At 36.6% G+C, this 27,826-nt stretch overlaps 3 protein-coding genes across 11 annotated transcripts in view; all 3 read left to right on the top strand.

Annotated features, from left to right (window-relative positions):
* Window positions 1-27,826, top strand: part of etfb (electron transfer flavoprotein subunit beta) — a 458,646-nt gene that overhangs the window by 9,701 nt on the left and 421,119 nt on the right. Inside the window, 2 exon segments of one of the 2 annotated variants that reach the window (NM_212998.2) lie at window positions 2,437-2,645; window positions 2,908-3,397. The exons of the other annotated variant lie outside the window; for it this stretch is intronic. Coding sequence (NP_998163.1) covers window positions 2,437-2,607 — 171 coding nt within the window. The 3' untranslated portion in view covers window positions 2,608-2,645; window positions 2,908-3,397. 2 annotated transcript variants of the gene reach the window in all.
* Window positions 1-27,826, top strand: part of lim2.5 (lens intrinsic membrane protein 2.5) — a 425,704-nt gene that overhangs the window by 374,350 nt on the left and 23,528 nt on the right. The window lies entirely within an intron of this gene.
* vsig10l (V-set and immunoglobulin domain containing 10 like) lies at window positions 4,565-26,678 on the top strand. Of its 7 annotated transcripts, none has more exons than XM_087288084.1 (13): window positions 4,565-4,690; window positions 4,766-4,969; window positions 9,806-10,126; window positions 11,247-11,519; window positions 13,761-14,027; window positions 16,118-16,360; window positions 18,538-18,816; window positions 21,400-21,492; window positions 22,480-22,683; window positions 24,273-24,377; window positions 25,185-25,219; window positions 25,295-25,378; window positions 26,348-26,678. In XM_087288084.1, exons 2-13 carry the CDS (start codon window positions 4,924-4,926, stop codon window positions 26,408-26,410), a joined length of 2,013 nt encoding a protein of 670 aa, XP_087144210.1. In that variant the 5' UTR covers window positions 4,565-4,690; window positions 4,766-4,923; the 3' UTR covers window positions 26,411-26,678. The 7 variants fall into 7 exon arrangements, 4 of the variants coding, with proteins under 4 accessions (XP_087144210.1, XP_087144212.1, XP_087144211.1 ...); XR_015512107.1 differs by having other exon boundaries at window positions 4,606-4,690; window positions 21,400-21,513; XM_087288086.1 differs by lacking the exon at window positions 9,806-10,126.

The following is a 27,826-nucleotide window of genomic DNA, read 5'->3' as shown; positions in this document are numbered from 1 at the left end:
GTATTTTTAAAATTTTTAATGTAAATATGTCAACTTAATTTTTAATTGGTAATATGCATTGCTTAAAACTTCATTTGAACAACTTTTAATTTGAATTTCTATTTTTTTTTCTTTATAAAAATATTTTTTTTAACCCAAAATAAATCGTTGGGTGATGTATTAATCTCAATACATTTGTGATAAAAAAAAATACCTTCATGACCTTTATTTTTGGTCACATTCACAAAGAAATTATATAAAACAAATTATAATGTGTGCATATATAATATATATTATTGCTTTCACGTTTAGAATACATACACATATTCTGTCTTCATAAGAAGTCTCTTATGCTTACTAAGTCTGCATTTTTCTTATTAATAAAATACAGTAAAAACAGTTGTGAAATATTATAGTTTAATAGGCCTTTTCTATTTGAATAAACTAAAAATGTAATGTTTTCCTGTGGGTCAAAGCTGATTTTTCAGCATCAGTACTTTTTTAGTGTTACATGATCCTTCAGAATACACTCTTAAATTATTCTTAATGTCCATTTATTATACTGTACATTTTGTCTGTATTGTTTTTATTTCAGTTAAAAGAACAGCAGTTTTTATTTTTGTAGCATTCTATATGTTATAATTGTAACTTTTTTTTAATAAGTTGAATGTGTCCTTCAGGAATAAAAGTAGATTTTTGTTTTTGTTTAAATCGTCCTTACACTGAACTTTTGCTGTGCAGTGTTTCTCTGTTCTCACAAAAATGTTAAGAATCCTAAAAACATGTTCATATCCAATTATTATTTTTTCAGTTTTTTCTTCAAAATGTGAAAAATCAGAATGTGAATCGTTTAGTTTTTTTGTATGTGTGTGTTGTTTATGTTAAAGAAATACAGATGAGCAGGAAAAGGAATAATAATTGACTCCGCAAAATGGCATGCTTAAGTATTAGTGGTAGGCATGGACCGGCTTACGACTCTGATGGTATGATATCCTTGGATAAAAATATCACGGTATTGTGATTACTGCTCTAAAATATATTCTTTTTAAATATCTGGGTAATAAACAACAACTTTTCTCCCCATTGAACACAATATATTCAATCCAATTCACCTTTATTTGTATAGCGCTTTCACAATGTAGATTGTGTCAAAGCAGCTCCACATTAAAGATTATAGTAAATAGGAACAGTTTAGTTCTGTATTTAGTGTTTAAGTTCAGTTCAGTTCAGCTCAGCTCAGTTCAGTGTGGTTTAATAATCACTACTGAGGGCCTAAAAACTGAAGAGCAAATCCATCGATGCGTAGCTCTACCGATCCCAAACCATGCAAGCCAGTGGCGACAGCGGAGAGAGAAAACAACTTTACCAATTGGTGAAAGTGAAGAAAAAAAACTTAAGAGAAACCAGACTCAGTTGGGCACGACCATTTCTATTTCTCCGCTGGGCAAACGTCTTGTGCAGAGCTACAGTCTCAGCGGCGGAGGCTGGAAGCTGGCCCTTAGCGAAGACTCGTCTGTCCCTGGAGCGTCACAGGAATCAGTCTCATGCTCTCCACTCCTCCATGACCACCACAGCAGCCGCTCAAGATACAGCCTGGTCCAGGATATGGAAACCTTGGGATCATCTTGTCGCTGATCCTTGGACTGAATCAGTGACTCTGCATAGTCTGTAGGCCTCAGGATGAGTATCCCCTAGTGGAAATGGAGAATATAGAGAATAATTAGCGTAGCTGCTGTTCATAGTGTATATAAACAAGATGCAGAAACCTGTGTGGAAACCCGCTAAGTGATGCACTGAGTGTATTCTTTACTAAACAGATAGGTCTTCAATCTAGTTTTGAATTGGGAGAGTGTGTCTGAGCCTCGGACATAATCAGGAAGGCTATTCCAGAGTTTAGGAGCCATAAATGAGAAGGTTCGACCTCCTTTACTTGACTTTGCTATTCTAGGTACCACCAGATCTTTTTTTCTAAAAAACAATATATTTATTTTATGAAACATTTAAAATATTTAGGAGCAGTAAACATGTCAGGCTAAATAATTAAAATAAATCATTGACTTCTGCTGTCTTTATTAGATTCAAAAACAGATTTCACTACAACTTGAAAAGGCATCTTTGGTTATCTGTCTTTTCTGTGGATATAAAGTAAAGCCACTGCACTGTTCGGGTCTACAACATGCATGGATGTTGGTTTATAAGCTATTTGTTTTTCAGATGTTTGCTGAATCTGACCAGTAGATTTTGATGTGGAGGCTCCTTTTCTGCTGGAGATACTGTAGTCCTAATAAACTAAATGAAATAGTTGAAAAAAAAAAGAAAAAAAAGTCTGACTTATACCATAGGAATGATATACAAGAAAGTTTTAGAATCTTGACTTTTCCAAACCACGGTAAACCTTGAAACCGATTGTCCTCCCATGCCTGATTGGTAGTGATATGCTTTTTTTAACCTGTGTAGAAAGCGAAGAAGAAGAAGATTGCGATGGTGAAGCCAGCAGATCTGGGTGTAGACGTGAGCTCGCGGCTGGAGGTGCTAAAGGTGGATGAACCTCCAACGAGACAAGCCGGAGTCAAAGTGGAGACGGTGGAGGATCTGGTGGGAAAACTCAAAGAGGCCGGAAGAATATAGAAGATGTGGAGGAGCGACAGTGCAGACTCATACTGACGGTAACACAGCATTTCATACACTTTGATCATTTATTCAACATTAATTATGTTGTAATGTAATTAAAATACAGTCAATTAAATAGACTTAAGCATTCATTTAGTTGATCAAGCGTTAAACAAGATGAAAAACATATACCCCATTCAAATGAGTAGAGGCTTGGACTAGGAAACAGTTTTCTATACGTCACGACTTAACAACTGGACCGTTTTGTCTTCAGCTGCATATAATGTAATGACTAAAGTCTTGTTTTCTTTCCTGAAGGTCTTTCATCACTGGTGACGGAGCTAAATGTTGATCAAACTCTTGAGGCCAGTAACAAATCCAGACCCATGTAGTTGATGTAGATGCTGCTCTTCTGTGTTTATGACTCTTTTACATTCGTCTGGATGCTGAGAGACACTCATCCACCCACAGCCGTCCGTTCCAACCAATATTTCTGTGCATTGAATATACGAGTACACTTCTGGGAACACTTTCGAATGCACTAACAAGCCATCACATTTGCTGTTAATGATTAACTCAAAATCAAATCTGCATTGACTTTATCTGTGCTGTGTTCCTGTGATTAAAAATCGGTTATCAGTGGGGTTTGATTGAGCCTTATGGTTTATTGATGTTGATTTTTGTTGTGTTGTTTTGCGGACAGTGTCTCTCAGCATGAAGAGAGAGTAAATCACGTTACCACAAGCGCCTCTGAATGAGTCCTGATTGTACAGTATCGTTCGATGACAATAAAAAGTCGTCTTTTTCATATGCATATCATGAAGTGTGGTTAATTTTTGACAGATTTTGTGTTCTGTGTAATGAAGTAATGTATGTGTGTGGTTTAAAAACAAAAGGGTTTCAAATATTAAGCAATATATGTTTAAGTAATATGGTTTTAAATTGCATTCGGTTTATGTACACTACCTGACAAAAGTCTTGTCGTCGATCCCAGTTGTAAGAGCAACAAATAATAACTTGACTTCTAGTTGATCATCACAGAAGGTTGATTTTTCTGATGAATCAACTGTTGAGCTGCATCCCAATCATCACAACTACTGGAGAAGACCTACTGGAACCCGCATGGACTCAAGATTCTCATAGAAATCAGTCAAGTTAGGTGAAGGAATAATCATAGTTTGGGGTTGCATTCAGTATGGGGGCGTGCAAGAGATCTGCAGAGTGGATGGCAACATCAATAGCCTGAGGTATCAAGACATTTGTGCTGCCCATTACATTACAAACCACAGGAGAGGGCAAATTCTCCAGCAGGATAGCGCTCCTTCTCATACTTCAGCCTCCACATCAAAGTTCCTGAAAGCATAGAAGGTCAATTTGCTTCAGGATTGGCCAGCCCACTCACCAGACATGAACATTATTGAGCATCTCTGGGGTAAGATGAAGGAGGAGGCGTTGAAGATGAATCTAAAGAATCTTGATAAACTCTTGGAATCATGCAGGAACGCTTTCTTTGCCATTCCAGATGACTTTATTAATAAGTGATTTGAGTCATTGCAGAGATGTATGGATGCAGTCCTCCAAGCTCATGATGGAGTGACAATATTCATTCTGTTTCCACTGCAGCATGACTTTATATTCTATACTGGACGTTATTCAGTGACAAGAATTTTGTCTAAGCAAAGTCAGACCTTACTGTCCTAATGAAATAATTAAAAATCAAGACATGATCAGATTTTATTTTGGTGAAATAAGTGTAATCTAGAGGCCCTTGCCTTACAAACAAGCCACCTCAGATACCAAATAATCAAGATGATATATTTACAAAAAATTTTTTTATGGAGAAATTAACATGAATACGGAGGCTGTCACTCACTAACACTTTCGTAAACATCAATTTCTTATGTTCAACTGAAGAGATAAGTGACAAGCTGTGCTATAATAACCAAGTAAATAATGACAAAGCACTGCGTTAACTGTCCCTTTAAATGAAGAACGCTAAGCCCCGCCCACCACTACATTCCGTTTTATGCTAATATCTGCTAAAAAAAAAACTGCGAAACAGATCCAACCGTCTTTTAGGACAACAAACTTGACATAAAAAGTATAAATTGAAGTATACAGGAACATAATAGATGTAACTCGTTCGTCTGATGTAATAATGGGATATTTACTTCAGGTAAATCTCACCTGTTCGGAGGAGTTTGGGAATGTTTCTCAAAGATGTGATGGAGTGGCTTCGTGTTCGTTCACCTGTGGAAAATTACTTCGTCAAAACTAAAACTCTGACAGACAGACAGACAGACAGAACTGTTTATAACATTTGAGTTTGTAGACATGCTGACGCTGTTGACTTTGATTTGTGTTTTGTTCTTCATTACAGGTAAGTGAAAATCAAATCTAACCATTTCTGTCGACAAATACGGTAACGTTACAAAAACGTAAATGTAATACAATACACGTGTAATTATATTTATGTAAGTATTTCTAAGGGAAACATTATTACCACAAATTGTTCGATAATAATATAGTAATATTATATTAATAATATTCTATATTAATAATATTCGATAATTATAATATAATAATATGGTTCGATATATACAGGTATAAGTGTAATACAATAAACGTGTAATTATTTGTCTACATATATGACATAATGATTTACATAATACATTCAACTAAAATGTGTCCTTTCAAATTTCGCCAGGTATATTTAGAGAGAAAAAAAGTATTATTATATTATATATATTATTTTATATTATTATATTTAATAATGTCATTGACTTTAATTTAAGATGTAAAAACAGCTTACAAAATTTGTTTACACTTTATTTTAGTGTAACTCTGTTATAGTGTGACTTTATTTTACTACTAACTAATAGTAATGTTAATTAATTACATGTACTTGCTGTACTGGCTCAGGATTGGTTACGTCTATGGTTAGTTGCATGTAATTATGCATAATTAATTGTAATTACTATAGTAAGTAGATGGAATGTGTAACAAGAACACCTTAAAATAAAATGCTTTCCCTTATTTTTAATTTTATTATACATGTATTATATTTAATTAAATATATAAAATATTGTTTTATTATTTATTTTATTATAGATTTATTATTTTCTTTATTTATTTATTAGTTGAGTACCAGTTTCCAACATTTTCTTTTTGAAATAACAAAAACACACACACATATTTCATATTAAAATAATTCAGTGTTGTAATTGTATGTGTATTTATGTCATCCTGCTATCCTTAATCATTCTGTATACTTTAAACAGATGTTGATAATATACTGAATCAAATTAATTTCAATTTACATCCATTAAACTGACTTAAAGCTACAAGTTAAAATTTGTATAACTTGAAAAACTAAGTTAAAAGCTGATTAACATAACTAAAGTAACATAAAAACATACAGTTGTGAGTTTTTGATTTCATAATGTATAATGAAGAAGCATGCTATCTGTATCAAATGGCCAAAACAGTACAGTACAGTACATTATAATATAGTCAGGAGCAGATTTTAGTGATGTAGGGGCTCTAAGCAATTCGAGCCATGGGACTTGGAAGTCCTACAGTAATAGGCACACTTCATATTTGTATTAATTTATTTATTTAGCTGTCTTTTTCTTATATCACATAGTCTTGCTTTCTACATTTTTATCTGAACACAATCTCTACATTTTAAAAGATTTGTTTGCTTAAAATGGATTCACAACTTAAAATAATGAACAAACTATTTGGTTTAACAAAATGTTCATCTGATTTGACAGCTGGACTGATTCATGATTGAGGGTTGGGGGGACACATTTGCACAATTCAGTATTGAAATACAAAAAAAAATTGTATTTGTTAGACCTGTATCCTACAAAATAAGATAGAAAATTATGTTAAATGTAAATTATAGACATTTATTGTGGGTCTCCTTCCTGGGGCCCTAAGTGGCCGCTTACCTTGCTATGATTAAATCCATCTTGCGAATATAGTACATTATAAATATAATCTACAACCACTCACAAAGCTAAAATAAGTGTTAAAATATAAGTAAATATAAGGAGAAATATAAATATATATAGGGGGCGACACGGTGGCTCAGTCACCTCACATCAAGAAGGTTGCTGGTTCAAGCCCCGGCTGGACAGTTGGTATTTATTTATGGAGTTCGCATGTTCTTCCCGTGTTCGTGTGGGTTTCCTCTGGGTGCTCCGGTTTTCCCCACAGTCCAAAGGCATGCACTATAGGGGAATTGAATTAAATTGGCTGAAGTGTATAAGTGTGAATGACTTGAGTTTTGACTGAAAATAACATCAGCGATCGCCAACAGCCAATGAGAGAGCGGCATTCACTTGTGTGTGCATGTGTGTATACCTGCTGCAGGCCAGCAGGAGGCTGGGGAGAAGTTAAAATCCCTCTTTTTAGGTTTATTTGGACACACAAAATGGAGGAAAAACTAGTGGAGGTTTGACAGGACTCAGGAGCAACCGTGTCTGTTTGACGTTTCATACAGAAAGAAATTAGTTTATTATCAACGTTGAGGAGAAATGGCTAATTCCCTTTAAACCCAGGTGAGCAAATATGTAAATTTTCTACCCCATTAAAGGCTTTTTTCTCATTACTGTATGTAGTTAATAACAAAAGATATATGACGTGTTTTTGGCTGTGAGACGTAGTTTGGACGAAGTTGTCGGCGATTCTTCCTATAGTAAAGTCATGCAATGTGAAAGTCCCTGTCGCCGATCCATCTTGCAGTGTAAACAAAGCAGCGACAAAATGCTAGCCCAGATATAGCAATGTGAAAACATCTGTGACATGACTACTTTGAAAATCATGCAGTCTGAACTCGGCATATGGATCACAAAAATGGCAAAATGAAAACTTGAAATTAGTCTTGAGGTGCAAACAGAAATAAAATAGAAATTGACAGCAACCTTGCTGAAAGAAGAAAAAAAAAATAAACCAAATCAAAGGATAAATTAATTTTAGTGATGTGACGTTGTGCGCAGAGGCTTCGAAGCATGTATTAAAAAAACGATACATCTCGCAGTGAAGCAGTGTACCGGAGCTTGATTCGTTTTGCCATCATCACGTGATCAGTGACGTCCGGAGCTTCGTTTTCGCCTATACCCAGGTGACTGCTTCGAATTTTGATTTAAAGGTTTAAACACCCTCATGGGTTAGTAAAGTGTATAGCGAGAGATTAGGCGTCGATTACATACATTTCTACTGTTTCAAAGCACTGCACCTGTCTCACACACCATTAATTAAACTAAAATACAATAGTAATTTATAGTAAAAAGGTTTTGAACCATACTAAAGTGTATTAGCGTATTTTTTTTACAACTATCTTTAAAGAAAACCACTACATATCGTAGTATAGTGTTTAACATAGACCAGCTGGCGAGTACCGCCTAAACACATCACTCACATAGCCTCCTTCTAGAGCAGGGGTTCTCAACTGGTTTGGCCATGGGACCCACATTTTTACATGGTCATCAAGCCGCGAGAATTTCTAGAAACTATAATACAATTTTAGGAATTATACTTAATTTGTATTTATTTGTTAAAATAAACAAGTAGTGACAGATAAATCATAAGAAATTCACCAAGACTTACAAATAAACAATATTTTATTGCTGTCATTTAACAAAATGGATCAAATTATAGAAATATTACAAAGTAAAAACAACAAATACTGTTAATATTAAACTGTTAAAAATACATGTTTTCTGGTTTCTAAATGTTGTTTTAATTTAGGTAAATTAGCTTAATTTAATAAAGGTTTCATGCTCTCTTATGAGAGCACCTCACTTGTATGACACTGAGGCTTTAAGTCTTTTTTGTCGTCAATATATATATCCATACTTAACATATTTGGGATCGTACTTGCACTTGACATATTTGTTGCAATAATTAAATGATATTTCACATGTCAAACGGTAGGGTTGTTGCGCACGCATTTCAAAATAAAAGTCCGGTATAAGCAAAATAAGTAAAAAATGTAACTTTTGTTGTTGTTGTTTTTAAACACACTCCGCGTCCCACTGAAAACGTTCCCGCGACCCACCAGTTGAGAATCACTGTCCTAGAGCATTCACCTCCCATGCAGGAATCGCTGGTTCGATCCCCGCTTGGAACAGGACTAGTTGTAATATGATAAACTTTTGAATACCTTGGATGTTACGACAGTCATCGGTGGTGTAATGTAATATATCATATGTGTAGGCCCACACGGAATCTGCGGACGCAGAATTCCGCAGATTTTCCGCAGAATTCCGCAGATTTCTGGAGATTTTTAGCCCATTATTAATTCCGTTTATTTACTTGAGTAAATGTGTAAATATGAATTTATTCAGTTTTTATTCAGTAATTTATTACTTTTTATTTAATATATTAAGGTTTTAGTTATGATACGCCGCTGGATACTCCTAAAATAATTCCGCAGAAATCCGCAGATTTTTACCAAAATTCTCCACAGAAATAGCAAAAAACGTCCGCAGAATCCGTCTGGCCCTGCTTATGTGTAAAAACTACAGTAATTGAGTAATTTGTTTAAATTGCTGTTGTTGTATTACTACATGAATGAGTTGGTCAGTTGTGAACATTTGACTTTATGGCAACACAGTGCTTTCCCACACTTTAACCAGAAGAGGTCCTCATCGAGCTCTGATTTAGAAAGCTTCGAGTAACGAAATTTTTTCTGATACAATTGGGTCGAGCGCTTCACTGGTTCAGAAAGCTTCATTTCACCATCACTAATTAATTCAAGATAAAGATCAAAAAGACTTATACTAGACTAGGACTAGACAAAAGAAACAAAACTAGACTATATGAAAAAACCTCTATCAACCTCTAGATAGTATGACGAACCAGCAATGACAAGTAGAAAATGAACTCAATATAAAGGGAGTAGAGAGCTCGAGGAACAGGTGAACATAATTAGACAAACAAGGACTAAACAAGGGCGCGAGGCATAGGAAAACAAGGAGGCAGGACAAGGGGAGCACATGGCCAACACAACAAAAGAGACAACCATGTGCTTATAAACAAAACAAACAAAGAGACATTAAACACAGACAGGAGTGACAGGGCTATAAGGGCTGGATCCTGACAGGAACTAAACCGAAAGAAAATGAATGAATGAAATATATAGAGAAATACTGTAAAATATTAATAGTTAAAATAAATATGGAAGTTATTTCCCCCATGTTTACAGGTCATCTGTGTTTTCTGACCCTTTCACCTATGGGTCGAGTATCAATTCAAGCACTTGTGGGTACCAATGTGACTCTTGCTGTGTCCCACGCTGGTGCGTCTCAGCCGGAGGTGATGTGGTTTTTGGGAAAACTTCTGGTTGCTAAATGGACCGTTGGTGAAAGTTCACTTCCAGATGCTGCTTCAGGTGTTTTAAAAGCAGAACAGGACGGATCTCTCACCTTTAGAAATGTGTCGATGATTTATAACGGCACATACACTGTGGAAATGAATAAAATCGGGGAGGCAAAGGTCAGCGCTACATTTGACCTTTTTATTTATGGTGAGTATGGGGAATATTGATGGTTGTAATTAGCAATAGACAACAATTTTGGTTAATTAATGATGATATTTAACTATTTGGATAGTAAATATGGGGCGACATGGTGGCTCAGTTGTTAGGACTGTCACCTCACAGCAAGATGGTCGCTGGTTCAAGTTTCGGCTGGGTCAGTTGGCATTTCTGTGTGGAGTTTGCATGTTCTCCTTGTGTTGGCGTGGGTTTACTCTGGGTGCTCCGGTTTCCCCCACAGTCCAAAAACATGCGCTAGTTGGATTGAATAAACTAAATTGGGCATTTTATTTTATTTTTATTTTTATATGATTTGTTTTATTTTCATTTATTTATTGGGTAAATGTTGTGAAAAAAATTGACTTAAAACAATAAAAAAAAACAATTAATATTTTTGTATAAAAACAATTTATTTTATTTTAATATAATTTTTTTTATTTATGGGGTAAATATTAATTTTAAACTATTTAATTTTTCAACCAATAAGTTTTTTTAAATAAAACTTTATTAAATTATTTTTACTTTATTTTAATATGTCTACATTTTTTTTTTTGATAAGAAATTATTTTATTTTCATTTATTTAGTGGGTAAACATTCTGAAAAAAATTGTTAATTCAAATTTATTATTTAAATTTTTAAGCAAAGATTTTTTTTTTATATAACATAACATTTTATTTTAATAGGATTTATTTCATTTAAATATATTTATTGGGTAAATATTTAACAAAAAAGTGTTTATTTAAAACAATTTAATTTTCATTTTTTACATAAAAAATTAAATTATTATTTTCCACTATGTGTGATATATGTAGCTAAAATAATTATTTTGTATGCAATTATGTGTCTAATTGTTTATTGATGTATTTAAAAAAAATATATATATATATATTAGTTAAAATCATACATCCATTGGAAAATTAAGCTAATTGTGAATTGATTGTTTACAGAGCTATCACTTTACAGTCATTAGGCACTAATTCAGCTGTTAACTAATTATTTTGTGACATGCATATGAGCATTTATTGACTGTATTTGACTTCAGTAATAGTAAAATGTGATTGACCATGCACTGTTATGAATCTCATATCTTTTACTTCTCTTTCTCAATAGATCTCATCATGAATGTCTCCCTTCACACTGACTCAGACGACGCCATTGAGGGTGAAGTGAAGTTCAGTTTATATTACAGCACAATTCAAGGAGAGGCCAAAGAAGTGCAGTGGCTTTTTAATGGGCTCCAGATAAAAGATGGATCTCATTATTCCATCAGCGGCAAGAGACTGACGATAAAGCAGCCCAGCAGGAACGATACGGGCCGATACACTGTATTATTAACCAACCCGTTCAGCTCTGAGGATCATCACAGAAACATCACCGTTCTGTGTGAGTATTTATGTCAGTGTTTATGACCACTGTTTTTCTTTAAAGGAACATATCCTTGTTATCATGATTATTTAAAATGATTATCAGCAGAGGAGTGGCGCAGTGGGTGTCACTGTTGCCTCACAGCAAGAAGGTCTCTTGTTCGAGCCTCGGCTGGTTCAGTTGGCATTTCTGTGTGAAGTTTGTATGTTCTTCCCGTGTTGGTGCCCTGGGTCTTCCCCGAGGGCTCCCAGTGGGACATGCCTGAAACACCCCCCTAGGTAGGCATCCAGGAAGCCACCTCAGCTGACTTCTCTTGATGTGGAGGAGCAGCGGATCTACTCCGAGCTCCTCCCGGGTGTCAGAGCTCCTCACTCTATCTATAAGGGTGTGCCCTGCCAACCTGTGAAGGAAACTTATTTCGGCTGCTTATATCCGAGATCTTGTCCTGTCGAGCATGACCCAAAGCTCATGTCCATAGGTGAGAGTAGGAACTTAGATTGACCGGTAAATCGAGACCTTTGCCTTTCAGCTCAGCTCCAACCTGGAGATGGGAAACCACCTTTTTCCGGTGGAGCACCATTGCCTCAGACTTGTAGGTGCTGATTCTCATCCCAGCTGCGTCACACTCGGCAGCAAACCACCCCAGTGCACTCTGAAGGTCCATGTTCGATGAAGCCAACAGAACAACATCGTCTGCGAATAACAGAGATGAAATCCTATCGTCCCCCTCCAGCCAAAGGCTGCACTTTGAAATTTTGTCCATAAAAATTATGAACAGAATTGGTGATAAAGGGCAGCCCTGCTGGAGTCCAACATGCACTGGAAACAAGTCTGACTTATTGTCGGCAATGCGAACCAAGCTCCTACTCTGTTCATACAGTGACAGCCCTTAACAGAGCGCCGCTGACCCCATACTCCCACAGCACCCTCCACAGAATGCCATGAGGGACACGGTTGAATGCCTTCTCCAAGTCCACAATACACATGTGGACTGGTTGGGCAGACTCCTATGAACCCTCGAGCACCCTGGTGAGGGTATAGAGCTGATCCAGTGTAGAACGGCCTGAACAAAAAAACACATTGTTCCTCCTGGTTCCTAGGTTCAACCAATCCAGGAGGAATTATAATTTGAAGAGATGTAAATTAATTGGTAATTGTAAATTAAATATTTAGAATTGCGAGATGTAAATTAAAGAATTTTGACATGTAAAGTCAAAATTGCAAAATGTAAATTTTGAATTCTGGGATGTAATATGACTTAACATTAACTCAAGATTTGCGAAATGTAAATTCATAATTTTAAGATGTTAATTCAAGAAATGCGAGATGTGAATTTATAATTGTGAGATGAATATTCAGAATTGCGAGATGTAAATTAAAGAATTTTGACATGTAAAGTCAAAATTGCAAAATGTAAATTTTGAATTCTGGGATGTAATATGACTTAATATTAACTCAAGATTTGCGAAATGTAAATTCATAATTTTAAGATGTTAATTCAAGAAATGCGAGATGTGAATTTATTATTGCGAGATTTGAATTCAAGAATTGTGAGATGAATATTCAGAATTGCGAGATGTAATTTACAGAATTTTGACATTAATATTCATAATTTTAAGATGTAAATTTAAGAATTGTAATTTAAAGAGATGTAAATTAATTTGTAATTGTGAAATGAATATGTATGATGTAATATGTCATTTAAAGAATTTTGACATGTAAAGTCAAAATTGCCAGATGTAAATTTTTAATTCTACAGTTTAATATTACTTAACTTAAACTCAAGATCTGTGAAATGTAAATTCCAAATTGCAAGATTTATATAAAAAAAAAAAATTGTATATTAATTCAAGAATTTTGTGATGTAAATTCGGGAATTGAGAGATGTAAAATGGGGAGATGTAAACTCTATTGAAAGATTTAGAATTAGAATTTAAAAATACAAATAAGAAGAAATAAAAACGGCAACATGTAAATTCAGAATTACAGGGTATAAAACCAGAATTGCAAGGTGTAAATAATTTTTTTTTAATTCTAAATGTTTCCACAGCTGTTCTGATAAAAACAAAAACATCTAATTTTTTGGGGGTCATAACGGTCATTACATTTTCAGCTAATTTGTATAATTTTTTGCTGAACTAATATTTGAAATCCCCCATGTGTTTCAATAGCTCAGACAGAATGCCTTCAAAAAGCTTTTCCTTTCCCTCCAGTAGCCCATTTAATTTCCTACAGCTTATTTTCCCTCTCTGCTCTTAGATGGACCTGATACGCCACTTCTCAAGGTCAGTCCTACAAAAGCCGTCTTTGTTTCGGGAGAGTCTCTGTTCCTCTCCTGTCAGGCCGACGGCGAGCCAGCTCCTTTAAACACATGGACTTTCAATGGTGAATCCATTCCTGCGTTTTCACCAGGAACAGTCAGTCTCACTGATGTAAAGACCAATCAAAGCGGCGTTTACACCTGCCTGATGATCAACAGCAGAACTAATGCAGCACTCCAGAGAAACATCACTGTGATCGTCTATGGTACGAGTTTGCTATGGTGATTTAATATGGGTAAAATATACATATACAGCATGTTAGGATGTTGTGCATAAAATATTTGGTAACACTTTACAATTTGGTTGTATTGATTAATGTTTAGCTAATGACTTTAATGTTAAAGTATTTTTTATTGTTAGTTCATGTTATTAAATATACACTCACTGGCCACTTTATTAGGTATACCTTACTGGTATCGGGTTGTACCCACTTTTGCCTTCAGAGCTGCTTTAAATCTTCGTGGCATAGATTTAACAAGGTACTGGAAATATTCCTCAGAGATTTTGCTCCATATTGACATGATAGCATCACACAGATGCTGCAAATTAGTCGACTGCACATCCTTGATGCAAATCTTCAGTTCCACCACATCCCAAAGGTGCTCTATTGGATTGAGTCCTGGTGGCTATGGAGGCCATTTGAATACAGTGAACTCAAATCTCAAAGACACTGTGGTCATAAAGAGACAATACTCAGGTTGGCTGTGGCGTTGACATGATGCTCAATTGATAGTGATGGGCCCAAAGTGTGCCAAGAAAATATCCCCCACACCATTACACTACCAGTCTGAACCGTTTATACAAGGCAGTATGGATCCATGCTTTCATGTTGTTGACGCCAAATTCTGACCCGACCAATGTCGCAGCAGAAATCGAGACTCATCAGAGCAGGCAACGTTTCTCCAATCTTCTATTGTCCAATTTTGGTGAGCCTGTGTGAATTGTAGCCTCAGTTTCCTGTTCTTAGCTGACAGGAGTGACCAGGTGTGGTCTTCTGCTGCTGTAGCCCATCCGCCTCAAGGTTCTACCTGTTGTGTGTTCAGAGATGCTCTTCTGCAGACCTTGGTTGTAACGAGTGCTTATTTGAGTTACTGTTGCCTTTCTATCAGCTGTAATCAGTCTGGCCATTCTCCTCTGGCATCAACAAGGCATTTGCTCCGACAGAACTGCTGCTCACTGGATATTTTCTCTTTTTTGGATTATTCTCTGTAAACCCTAGAGATGGTTGTGCGTGAAAATCCCAGTAGATCAGCAGTTTCTGAAATACTCAGACCAGCCCATCTGGCACCAACAACCATGCCACATTATATATATATATATATATATATATATATATATATATATATATATATATATATATATATATATATATATATATATATTATTGCATATACAATGGTCAAATATATAAGTACACCCCTCACAAATCTCTTATTTTAATGAATATTTTCTATAGGAAGCTTTACAATATTAAATTTGTGCATACAATAGTACTGAAGCCAAATCTGGAGATAATCTAACAAAATAACTGTCCCTAATTAGTACGCCCAAATTTATATGACAGAGAAACATATTAAATAAAAAATGTAAATAGAGCAAAATTTAAAAGAAACAAAAAAATATATACAGTTTTGTTGAAATTATGTAGTTTGTATATTTTGCATGAATTTAAAGGTTCTTTTTGTCAATCTATCAATCTATTTTGTTCAAATGCACTAAAACATATGAGGTATATTCACTGAGAAATGGATAAAAATATTAATTATCAAAATGGGGTGTCCTCAATTATGCTAAGCACTGTATATGTAAATTATAAATGATTTTAAATATATATGCTAAAAATGTTTTTATAGTTTTGTTACATGTACGTTAATACACACATATCTTATGTCAAAACAATCTTTTATTTCATAAAATGCCAGTAGTCGCACTTTTTTTTCTTTTTTTTATTGCAATTTTAGAACAAAGAACATACAAAGGCAATAACAACATTATATTAACATCCAATCAAGTACAATGTAAGAAGAGAGAAAAAAAATATGGCTTTAAAATAATTAACAGCTCATTTTGGTTTGGTATTTTTTGTTTCTTTTATCGTGCATAGGTAATGACTTATTTCTATTTTAAAGTGAGTAAAATTAGGTTTGTTCACAGCTCATTTACTGATATATTTATGTATTTGTGTGACCAATTAAACTGTCGAAATGAATGGACACATAGGAATATTGATAAGAAGGACTTTACTTGGAATAATAAAGATAAGTCGCGCTTTAATAAAGTGTTTTCCCCTGTCAGAGTCTCCCAGCGGCGCCCCGCAGTGTTCGGTTCAGACGGTGCCTGGAGGCGCAGCACTGCAGTTCCTCTGTGTTTGGCCAGGGGGCGCTCCGGCAGCGCGAGTGTCTTTCCCCAGCCTGAGCGATGCAGGTGGAGAGGGAGATTACAGCATCACTGTGCAGGACATCCACAAATTAAACAGACAAGAAATCATCTGCACAGCTGAACATCCGCTCAGAAGCACACACTGCAGTGTCTTTCCCTGTAAGTCATGCTCTGTTCTTCTGCTGGCATTTTAAAAACATTTTCCAATCAGAAACCTTTTTTAATAATCTTTATGTGCTGTCTATGATGCTTTTATCCACTCTGAGGTGATTTTGAGTCTTAATTTGACCATTACTTTCTTTGTGATTTCGGTGACAAATCTTATTTTGACACATATTTAGGGAAAATGCTTTGAAAAAATATATCAACAATACACTCTGGGAAAATGTACTACCCTTTTGTTATGTTTGTGACTGTTTTCCCCCCTTTACCTCCCATTATAATGACATTTTTTCATAACAAAGCCAATAATAGGTCTGTAAAATACCACACAATACACTGGCAGTTTATTAAAGGGCCATGAACCCCCATAATAACACACAGAGGCATGGGAGACAGACAGTGCCTATGTTTACATGGACATTAGTAATCTAATTATTTGCCTATTTAATAATTTGTCGACTTTAACTGCAGTTTGGCACTTTCACTTTCATTCTGGAACATTTCATGCATGCCCCCCATGACAAATGAGATACTGGATGGAAGGAACTGCTGGAAGAGTTTAGTTTTAATGGAATGTTTGATACCGCATGCCGTAGGGGAGAAGAAAAAATTCCTCTGCATTTCTCGGTAGCTTAGATGCACTTATTAGGTGTATCAAGGGGACCGAGATTGGTGACCCCCTGTTCTAAATGCTTAATTTTTTTTTTACCAAAGTATGATAAAAATCTGGAAACACGCAAATCAATGTGCAGTGAAGTGCATTTATGAGCAATTCCGTGCAAATGTCTACCTTGCCATAAAAAAAAAAAATTCAGCAAAATTAAGAAACCCTTTGCACATTTTTTTGGTTAAGCAAGCTGTTACATGCCTGGGGGTGTTGCTCTGTTGTTCCCTCCTCCCCTCTCTGTTTCTATTTGCTGTCTCCTATACCTCTAAAATCTAGGTGTTCCGATTGGTTGGCAGAGTTCTCCCGAGTGGACCAATCAGAAGAGGATGGGTGTTATTTAAACGCTCCAGTGATGACTCAGCCCTGATGAGAGGGGGATCCATATTGTTTGTTGCTGCTGTGTTTTTGTAACTTTTGGTGCCTATCTTGGGTTCGCTTTAAAGAAAGTTTTTGTGATTTAAAAATACCTAGAGGGAAGTGAAGGGAAGTATGTCACGTGACTTGCATTTTACACACACGTAGTAGATTTTTTTTGTTATTCCACTAGGTTAGAGGCGGGTGCTACCATATGTATGTTTGTTCCAGTCAGTGCAGTTGAGTAAGGGGCGTGTGACCCTGAAAATGTTTTTTTTCTTATTTACATATTTCTCTTTAGTTATTTAGAGGTGGGGGAGGGATTAGTTAGCGGGTGTTTAATTTGTTATTTTCTTTGATTTGGCACCGCTTATTCTCCTTCCCTCCATCAGGTATTTTTGTTTACTTTTTGCATTTGTATTGTTTTATTGTACATATTTGTAAATATACTTTGGGTGATTTAAATATTCACTTCTTTATCTTTATTGTAATAAAGCGAAACAGTTTTTTTTTTTGCCACGTCGTTGTCTGTGTTGATTCAAAGCAGCTATCTCAGAGGAATTCTTAAAATATTGGGTTTTCATAATTATGTTAAGCCCTTTTTCATCCTCCGAGCCACATGGGGCGTAACACAAGCATTTACAGTACTTTAAACATTCTCAAAAATGTCTCTGTCAGTGTTTTCAAACAATTATATTTGATTTACTCAAGTGGAAATTTCACATCCGTCACACCCATAACCAAGCTTTTTCCTCATAAATGCAAAAATGTACAATAAAATCAATCACGTTTGTTCTATAGTGAAACAACTCTTATCCTTTTGATTAGTGTTATATCTTTTGGGTCGTGCAGTTTAATTCCCAGAATTTCTACAAAGTATGTTGTATACTGTAAAGCTTTTCGGTCACATCCAAAGCGCATGTATTTTTTCTCATTTAAAATATACAAAAATGTTTGCAGATTGATAATTTTCTGATCCCAGAACAGATATTTTGGACAATATAAAATCATGTTTCAGTATAATATTAACATACATTTAACCTGTGTATTTATATTTTGAGTTTTTACTGCAAATGTCACATCCACAGTACTGAAAATGCTTTTGTATATTACATTAAGTGTTACAAATGAATGTGATCTGGTTATGTTGCAGCTGCTCCTGTGGATTTTCTGGCGGTAGTTTCCACCAGTGTGAGTGCAGATGATCAGATGATGGTTCTGATGGTCTGCTCTCCTGAAGCCACACCTGAAGCTCTTGTGTTCTGGATGAAGAGCGGAGAGCGCCTGCAGAATGACCACAAATACCAGATCAGCACAAACACAACTCAGCTCAGGATTCGGGATTTTAATGCCTCTTCTGCAGACCTGGACACCTACACCTGCTCTGCTGTCAACCCTCTTGGAAACAAAACTCTGCACACCACACTGACTGGTATGGGTCTGTTTTAGTCTTATGAGGTGTAATCAGTTGTTTTAGACTTCCGGATGTTAGATATAAAAATATTAGTGTTGAGCAAAATATAAAATAAAATAAAATTATAGTTTAAAATAAAAGTTTTTTTCACGCATTCGGAAAGTATTCATGGCGCTTCACTTTTTCCACATTTGTTATGTTACAGCCTTATTCCAAAATGTATTAAATTTATTTATTTCCTCAAATTCTTCACACAATCCTCCATAATGACAATGTAAAAAAAGAAAATTGTTTTTGAAATTGTTGCAAATTTATAAAAAATAAAAAACCTGAAAAATCACATGTACATCAGTATTCACATCCTTTGCGTAATACTTTGTTGATGCACCTTCACGCATCAAGTGTTTTTGAGTATGATGCCACAAGCTTGGCACACCTGTCTTTGCCCAATTTTTGCCCATTCCTCTTTGCAGTACCTCTCAAGCTCTATCAGGTTGGATGTAAAGCGACAGTGTACAGCTATTTTCAGATCTCTCCAGAGATGTTCAATAGGATTTAGGTCTGGGCTCTGGCTGGGCCACTCAAGGACATTCTCAGGGTTGTTGTGAAGCCACTCCATTGATATTTTGGTGGTGTGCTTTGAGTCATTGTCCTGCTGGAAGATGAACCATCGCCCCAGTCTGAGGTCAAGAGCACTCTGAAGCAGGTCTTCATTCAGGATGTGTCTGTACATTGCTGCATTCATATTTCCCTCTATCCTGACTAGTCTTCCAGTTCCTGCAGTTCCTCACCACCATGCTTTACTGTAGGGATGGTATTAGCCTGGCGATGAGCGCTGCCTGCTATTCTCCAAACGTAACGCCTGGCATACCCTCTAAAGCAGTGGTTCTCAAACTGTGGTACGTGTACCACTAGTGGTACGCGGGCTTCCTTCTAGTGGTACGTGAAGGAATGAAATATGGCATGTACATGCTACATATATTTCAAAATTTATTTATTTTCAAAAATGATGTATATAGTATGCCATATATGACATATAGCCTATATTTCTTAGGTAATTTGCCACATTTTTTTAACTGTGCACAGTTTTAGCTGCTTTACTGGGCCTACTACACTACTGTATTTCAATACTGCTCATTTTGGTGGTACTTGGAGAGACAATTTTTTTCTGAGGTGGTACTTGATGAAAAAAATTTGAGAACCACTGCTCTAAAGAGTTCAATTTGAGTCTCATCACACCAAAGAATTTAGTTTCTTATGGTCTGAGAGTCCTTCAGATGCCTTTTGGCAAATTCCAGGAGGGGAGTGGCTTCCTTCTGGCCACTCTACCATACAGGCCTGATTGGTGGATTGTTGCACAGATGGTTGTTCTTCTGTAAGGTTCTCCACTCTCCACAGAAGAATGCTGGAGCTTAGACAGAGTGACCATCGGGTTATTGATCACCTCCCTGACTAAGGCCCTTCTCCCCCGATCACTTAGATGGCCGGCCAGCTCTAGGAAGAGTCCTGGTGGTTCAGAACATCTTCTGCTTAAGGATGATGGAGGCCGCTGTGCTCATTGGAACTTTCAGAGCAGCAGTTTTTCTGTAACTACACACAATTCCTTTGTCTTCATGCTTGGTTTATGATTTGACATGCACTGTCAACCCTGGGAGCTTATATAGACAGATGTATGCCTTTTCAAACATGTCCAATCAACTGAATTGACCACAGGTGAACTCCAATGAAGCTGCTGAATTATCTCAATAATGATCAGTGAAAAAAGAATGTACCTGAGCTCAATTTAAAGCTTCAGGGCAAAGGCTGTGAATACTGATGCACATGTGATTGTCCAGGTTTTTTATTTTTAATAAATTTGCAACAATTTCATAAAATCTGAATTCACATTGTCATTATGGGGTATTGTGTGTAGAATTTTGATTATATTAATTGATTTGTTTTATATTTACACTTATAATTTTTTTCAAAAAAAGTTTTAGTTTTGTTTTTATGTATGTGTGTGCATTACATATTCATAATAAATGTATATATAATCTTCTATTTTAGATGTGATTAATCATGACAAATCTTTTGCCAGCACTAATATTTTATTTTTATTTATTTATTTATTTATTTATTTATTTATTTATTTATTTATTTCAATTAATTATGTGGTTATTTACATTTATTTATTAACATTACTGAAAAAAGGATAAAAAAAAAATTGGTCCAAAAATATGAAGCCATTTTAAACACTGATAATAGTAAAAAAGAAGATTAAACTCTTCAGTGTTTGGACTTTCAGAAGTGAAAATTAAACCACACTAAACTGAGCTAAACTGAACTTCAACTCTGTAAACTAGACTTACACAGTTTCAATTTACTAGAACTTCTATGTGAAGCTGCTTTGACACATTTTACAGTGTAAAAGTGCTATAAAAATAAAGATAAAATAAATTGAATTGGAGCAAAAATTCTGCATATTAAAATGATTCCTGTAGGATCATGTTACACTAAGGACTGGAGAAATGATGATGAAAATGCAGCTTCAAATAACAGGAAAAAAAAAACTGCAATTCTTCTCTGAATATATCTTCTTTTTTTTTTTTTTTTTTTTTTAAGGTCCTCAAATCTCCAACTCAAGTGTTTTGTCAAATGAGGATGGTACAGAAGTTACTCTTACATGGGATGTTCCTCTCACCTCTGTTATTACAGGTACAGGACAATGAGCATACAGTAAGTGATACCATTCAAGCTTTACTTATGAATCAAAAATTAAACGTTTGTCATATTCAGTGGGGATTTAAAATGCTCATTTCACTTTGAAAGGCTTTGATATACAAATGAAAGATCCAGTCCATCTGAACCTGAACTAAGCTGAAACTGAATTTATTTGTATTGTTTGCTACTTCTGGAATTATTTTTAATATTATTCATTCATTCATTCGTTTTCTTTACGGCTTAGTCCCTTTATTAATCTGGGGTCTCCACAGTGGAATGAACCGCCAACTTATTCAGCATATGTTTTATGCAGCAGATGCCCTTCCAGCTGTGCAGTGGGTAGCACAATTGCCTCACAGCAAAAAGGTTTCTGGTTCGAGCCCCCGCTGGTTAAGTTGGCATTCCTGTATGGAGTTTGCATGTTCTCCCCGTGTTGGCATGGGTTTCCTCCGGGTGCTCCGGTTTCCCCCACAGTCCAAACACATGCGGTATAGATGAATTGGGTAAGCTAAATTGGCGGTAGTGTATGTGTGTGAATGACTGTACATGGATGTTTCCCAGTGATGGGTTGCAGCTGTAAAGGCATCCTCTGAGTAAAACATGCTGGATATGTTGGTGGTTCATTCCACTGTGACGGTAGAAGATAAAAAATGTATTATAATAAATACATTTTGTAAAAATTTTATTATTAAAACCAAGCAAATAAACATAAAAACCTTTACAATAAGGTTGTAATAATTAATGTTAGTTAATGCATTTACTAACATCAGCAAACAATGAACAATTCATTTATTACAATATTTATTCCTAACCTTAGTTATTGAAAATACTGTTATTAACAATAAATACATTAACTAATGAAACATTTTAAATGAAATGAGATTAAAACCAATAAAAACATTTGACTACAAAAATATAATGTAAATAGAAACTGTATCAATATTAAGCTGTGTATTAAAGATGTGCATTTTACATTGAAAGGCTTTGACATCCAGATGAAAGGTCCAGAGTTTTCTCAGCCCGATGTGAACACAGCAGATTTCCACACTATACAGATAATGCCGGCGTTCAGCAGAAGCGCAGGCATCTCTGCACTCGACCCTAAATCCACATACTATTTCAGAATCATCCCTAAAGCCGGCAGAACTGCAGGAGAACAGTCGGAGAACCATCGCATCGGGCCAGGTGACGTCAATCAAAAATCTTAACAAGCTAAAACAGGCTCATATTATGGAAGGGAAAATGGTCTGAGATAAAAGTGCTGGATGTACTTTGAAAATACTTTGAAACTAGACATGAATCTTAAGAAAAGCATTTCAGACAGATTTTAATAGATTGAATGACTTATTTATGAGTCATTTAGGCAATGGCTATCAGTTTTTTTTAAGGGCGGAGCTATCAGTTTTTAGGGTGGAACTATTAGTCCTTTAAGGAGGAGCTAGAAGTCCTTTAGGGTTAAGCTAGAAGTCCTTTAGGGAGGGGTTAGAAGTTCTTTAGGGCAGAGCCATCAGTTCTTTGGGACGTTGCTTTCAGTCCTTTAGGGGGAGGCTGGAAGTCCTTTTTGGCGGGGCTAGAAGTCATTTAGGGCGGAGCTATCAGTCCTTCAGGGAGGAGCTGGAAGTCCTTTATGTCGAAGCTAACAGTCCTTTTAGGAGGGGTTGAAAATCCTAAGGGTGGGGCTATCACTCCTTTGGGCCAGGACTAGAAGTCATTTAGGGAAGAGCTATCAGTCCTTTAGAGAGGGGCTGGAATTTCTTTAGGGCGGGGCTATCACTCCTTTGGGCCGGGACTAGAACTCATTTAAGGCAGAGCTATCAGTCATTTAGGGAGGGGCTGGAATTTTTTAGGGCGGGGCTATTACTTTATTAGGACAGGACTAGAAATCATTAAGGGTGGAACTATCAGTCCTTTAGGGTGGGGTTATAATTAATTTAAGAAGGAGCTATAAGTCTTTTAGGGCACAGGTATCAGTCCTTTATGGAGGGACTACTTTTATATATCAGTCAGTCATTAATGGCAGAGCTATCAGTTATTTAGGGAGGGACTATCAGTCTTTTAAAGTGGAGCTATCAGTAATTTATTGCGGGGCTACGAGTTCTTTAGGGCTGAGCTATCAGTGCTTTAGGGTGGGGTAATAAGTCTTTTAGGGTGGAGCTATCAGATCCTTAGCAGTGGGACTATTTTTATATGTCAATTTTTGAGCTATGTAATTCATAAACTCTTGAATCAGCACAGCTGCTTAGTGTACACAACTATGACTGAGGATGCTTTAATCACAAAACAGAGTCGCAGTTTGTGGACGTTAAATCTGGTTTATTTTGTACAGTAACTTAATGGATATAATGCTATAATGCATCTACACAACTATACAGCTGTAATTACCCGTTTTGTGGGCATCCTGTCATATTTGCCACAAGGGGATGAATAAAGTGATCACAATGTGTTAAACTCGCTTGCGTGTCTAAGTTGTTATTTGCAGTGTTTATACATCTGACCCTGGTTATCCTTCTCTAAAACGTTAATGTTCCGAGAGTGGGCGGGAGAACCAGCTCATTTGCATTTAAAGACACAGGCACAAAGCAGCTACAATTCCCTCTCACGCAAAAATTGACATAACGGTATAATAAATGATCTGATGGGTATTTTGACTTGAATCGTCACAGATACATTCTGGTGACTTAATTTACATCTTGTAAAAAGGGCAAAAATGTGAGCCCTTAATTAAATCAGCTTTCGTGCAGTCCTGTGATGCTTGTATGTGTGTGTATTTTCAGCTGCTGAACTTAGTGTTGCTGCCGTCGCTGCTTTATCTGCTGGAATCCCCTGTGGTCTGCTTCTGCTCTTCATCCTTATCGGCTTCATCTACTGTGCGACTCAAGGTGAGACTGCTTGAAATGTCTCAGTTTCTGTGGATTTACTAGATTTAATAGGGATGTGATTGAGAAAAACTGACGGCATGTTTTTGTTCAAATATGTTCAAATGAAAATATTCCTATTTAGAGCATTTTTACAGAATATGAGAGTTGGTTGGAAAAAACAAATGATTTAACTTCAGTATTAATTAATTAATTTATTAATTTATTAATTAATTTATTTATTTATTAATTAATTTATTTATTTATTTACTTACTTATTCCTTTTAATTATTTTAATTGTTCACCTTAAACTGAGAAAATTAGAAATTTGTACTCCCTTTTAATCACAGCTATGAGTTGCATTTATTGAATTTATTCATAATTATTTAATTTTTAATAAATTTAAATTAATTAATGAAGTAAAAAATTAAATGATTAAAGCAGTTCAGTGGTTAGCACTGTTGCCTCACAGCAAGAAGATCACTGGTTCAAGTTCTGACTGGGCCAGTTGGCATTTCTGTGTGGAGTTTGCATGTTCTCCCTGTGTTGGCATGGGTTTCCTCTGGGTGCTTCGCAGGTCCAAAGACATGCGCCATAGGTGAATTGAATAAACTAAATTGTCCGTAGTGTATGTGTGTTAATGAGTGTGTATGGATGTTTTCCAGTACTGGGTTGCAGCTGGAAGGGCATCAGCTAGGTACAACATATGCTGGATAAGTTGGTGGTTCATTCCGCTGTGGCGGCCCCTGAATAATAAAGAGACTTAACCGAAGGACAATGAATGAATGAATGAATCTAAACAAATAAATTCATTTAATTTTCCTCCATCAGACCGAAGATATCCAGTCTCCAGAGCCGTGGAGAAGGTAAAAGTGGACTCTTTTGTCAGATACTAAAGGCTGCTCTTCATCTACGCTAAGGTATTTTTCTCCTGTCTTCAGGTTGCCGTCTCTCAATCGGCTCTCAATCCTCATAATCTCCTGAGAGCAAGATTAAAAACCCCAGCAGATGACAGACTCCAGCAGGTAAAGATTCAGACTCAGAGTCATAATGGATCTTTTGTGTTCATCAGAATGAGCTTTGTTCATCAACTGTGCACAAACACATTCATTTGGGTAACATATTTTCTTTCAAGAGATCACACCTAGCTGATGATCAATAAAGCATAATTGGCATGCTGTCCTGGGAGAGAGCCCTGAGCTCGTAATATCCTCGAGCCCGGGGCTCCCTCCCGGTAGAAGGGCGAGAGGGTAGTTCGAGCTCAGGTAGGTCTCGAGAACTCCCCTGCTTGACGTTGTGTGAAGTGTAAACTAAGGTTATCTTAGGTTGATGGATTAGTCGAATTTGCATGGTGTATGTTTTTGGACAGTGGGAGGATACGAGGGAACCCAGGGGAAACCCAAGCAAAAACGACAAGAACATGAAAACTTTGCACAGAAATCCCAACCGGCCCGATAGGAGGTTGGAGTAGCGGTGTTCTTACTGTGAGGCAGCAGTGCTAACCACTGGGCCACCGTGCCGCCCTATCTGAAAAAAGGGTGGCAAGTAGCGGTGGAGGGGGGCGTGGTAACTTCTGGAGTGAAAAGCTCTAGTTATTTATAATGCGTCCGTAATCAAATAGGGCAGATTATGCAGCTAATGTGGTACCAGCCGTGTTGATCATAAGCATGTGATCCTCTCGAAATTAGTTTATAAATAAACCGCACAACATTAATATATATTATACAGTTATTATATATTATACATTAGTCAACAATTGAAGTGGATCAAAAAAGTTGTCCTAAGACCACAATGGGTTTTGTTCAATAGTTTTTGGGCAACTTTGCTGAAAGGTGATGATCTATTTGAAATGTTGACGACTGTCGAAAAGTGATATCTCTCTTTCTCTCTAAAACAATCACTTCTGCATTTCAGAATAAGACCAAAACTATTAGTTGATAAAGCATAAATGGTTTAAACTGTAACTTTTTACTGTGTTTTGTTACATTTTTCAGCCTGAACGAGCTGATCCTGTGTCTTCAGTGGACTCGTCTTTGCGAATGACCACCGCTGTCTGAATCTGATGGACTGGTACACCACAAGCATGTATCCTATAATCATCCAATGCGTTTATTTCAATTTTTGGTTTTGACAAATTATGTGTTGCACGTTCTGTTTGGGGAACTTCCACTCAAAAGAAACAAACAAATATTTTAGATAATAAAGCTGTGCTACATATTAACCACGGATGTAGTGAAAGGCATAAGGCTGTATTTTTATCTGTCATGAAAATAATGATATGCTTTATATTTTACCGTGACATTAAAGAGACAGTTCACCCAAAAATGTCAATTCTGTCATTTATTCACTCTTGTTTTAAACCTATATGAGTTTCTTTCTTCTGTTGAACACAAAAGAAGATAATTTGAGGAAAGTTGGAAACGTGTAACCACTGACTTCCTCATGTCATTGTGAAAACATACCGCCCGTATATATTCAACCCAGGCTCATTCTGAAAACGTAGTCCCGCAGTAATTTCTGGAGGCCGCGAATTATGTAGCCGGAGGTACGTATGGCTGCATTTAATTTTTTAAGCGAACGCTACGTGTGATGAAACTCCTTTTTCGCACTTATTGGCTGACCGCTTGACCCTCCGTGTGGAGGGCTTTCCCGCCCCAACCAGTTTGTCCGGTTAGCTCGTCGTGCACATCGGCGGACTTAAGATGCAGAGAAGGAGCTGACCACGACGATAACGACCGGGTTTGAGTCCAGGGAAAAGTGGTTCCAGAAATCAGGTCCAAAAATAAAATCAACAAGTTTATAACAGGGGGAGGATGTGGTAAAATCCAAAAACGTGGTAAAAAAATCAGACGAGGGCTTTTTCTTTTTCTGGACGGCTTTTATAAATCACCGGTTGGGTTTGGGGAAGCTAGCCGGCGGGCAGGTCAATCGGTAAAACTGGTTGGGTTTAGGGAAGGAGGAGAGTGGGTTAGCCGATTGGCTGGTTGCCAGTCAATCATTCAGCCAGTCAGACAGACGGTCACTCGACAGCGGCCTCCGGTGGGTTCATGCGAGAACAGCGCGAGTGCATACAGCACTCGACGAGGGACATTTGAGATGCGAAAAAGCGCACACATCGGCCTCTTGCGGATTCGCAAAAACTGCAATAATATGTACCTCCCAGGACGTATTTCGCGGTCTCCAGAAATGTCCACGGGCCAACGTGTTCAGAATGAGCCTGGGTTGTATATATTTCTGGAAATTGTGATCTATGTCGCCAAAGCTACGTATTGAGAGAGAGCTACGACTTGGGGGTGCTTAGGTTCAGGGGTGAGATGTCTGAATAACACTGTTGAGAACCGGGTACTGTTTACTGTGGTGTTAGTAACTACTATGAAGCATGTTTCGGGCGACCTCTGCGATCGGATTCCATACCAATGTTGGCGACCCGGGGGTTTCACAGACTGTACCAAAATGCTGGCGGGTGGAGGTGG

This window comes from Danio rerio, chromosome 16 (assembly GCF_052040795.2).
Source record: "Danio rerio strain M-AB ecotype USA chromosome 16, GRCz13ab, whole genome shotgun sequence".
NCBI lineage: Eukaryota > Metazoa > Chordata > Actinopteri > Cypriniformes > Danionidae > Danio > Danio rerio.
This window is presented reverse-complemented; position numbering and strand designations above follow the sequence as displayed.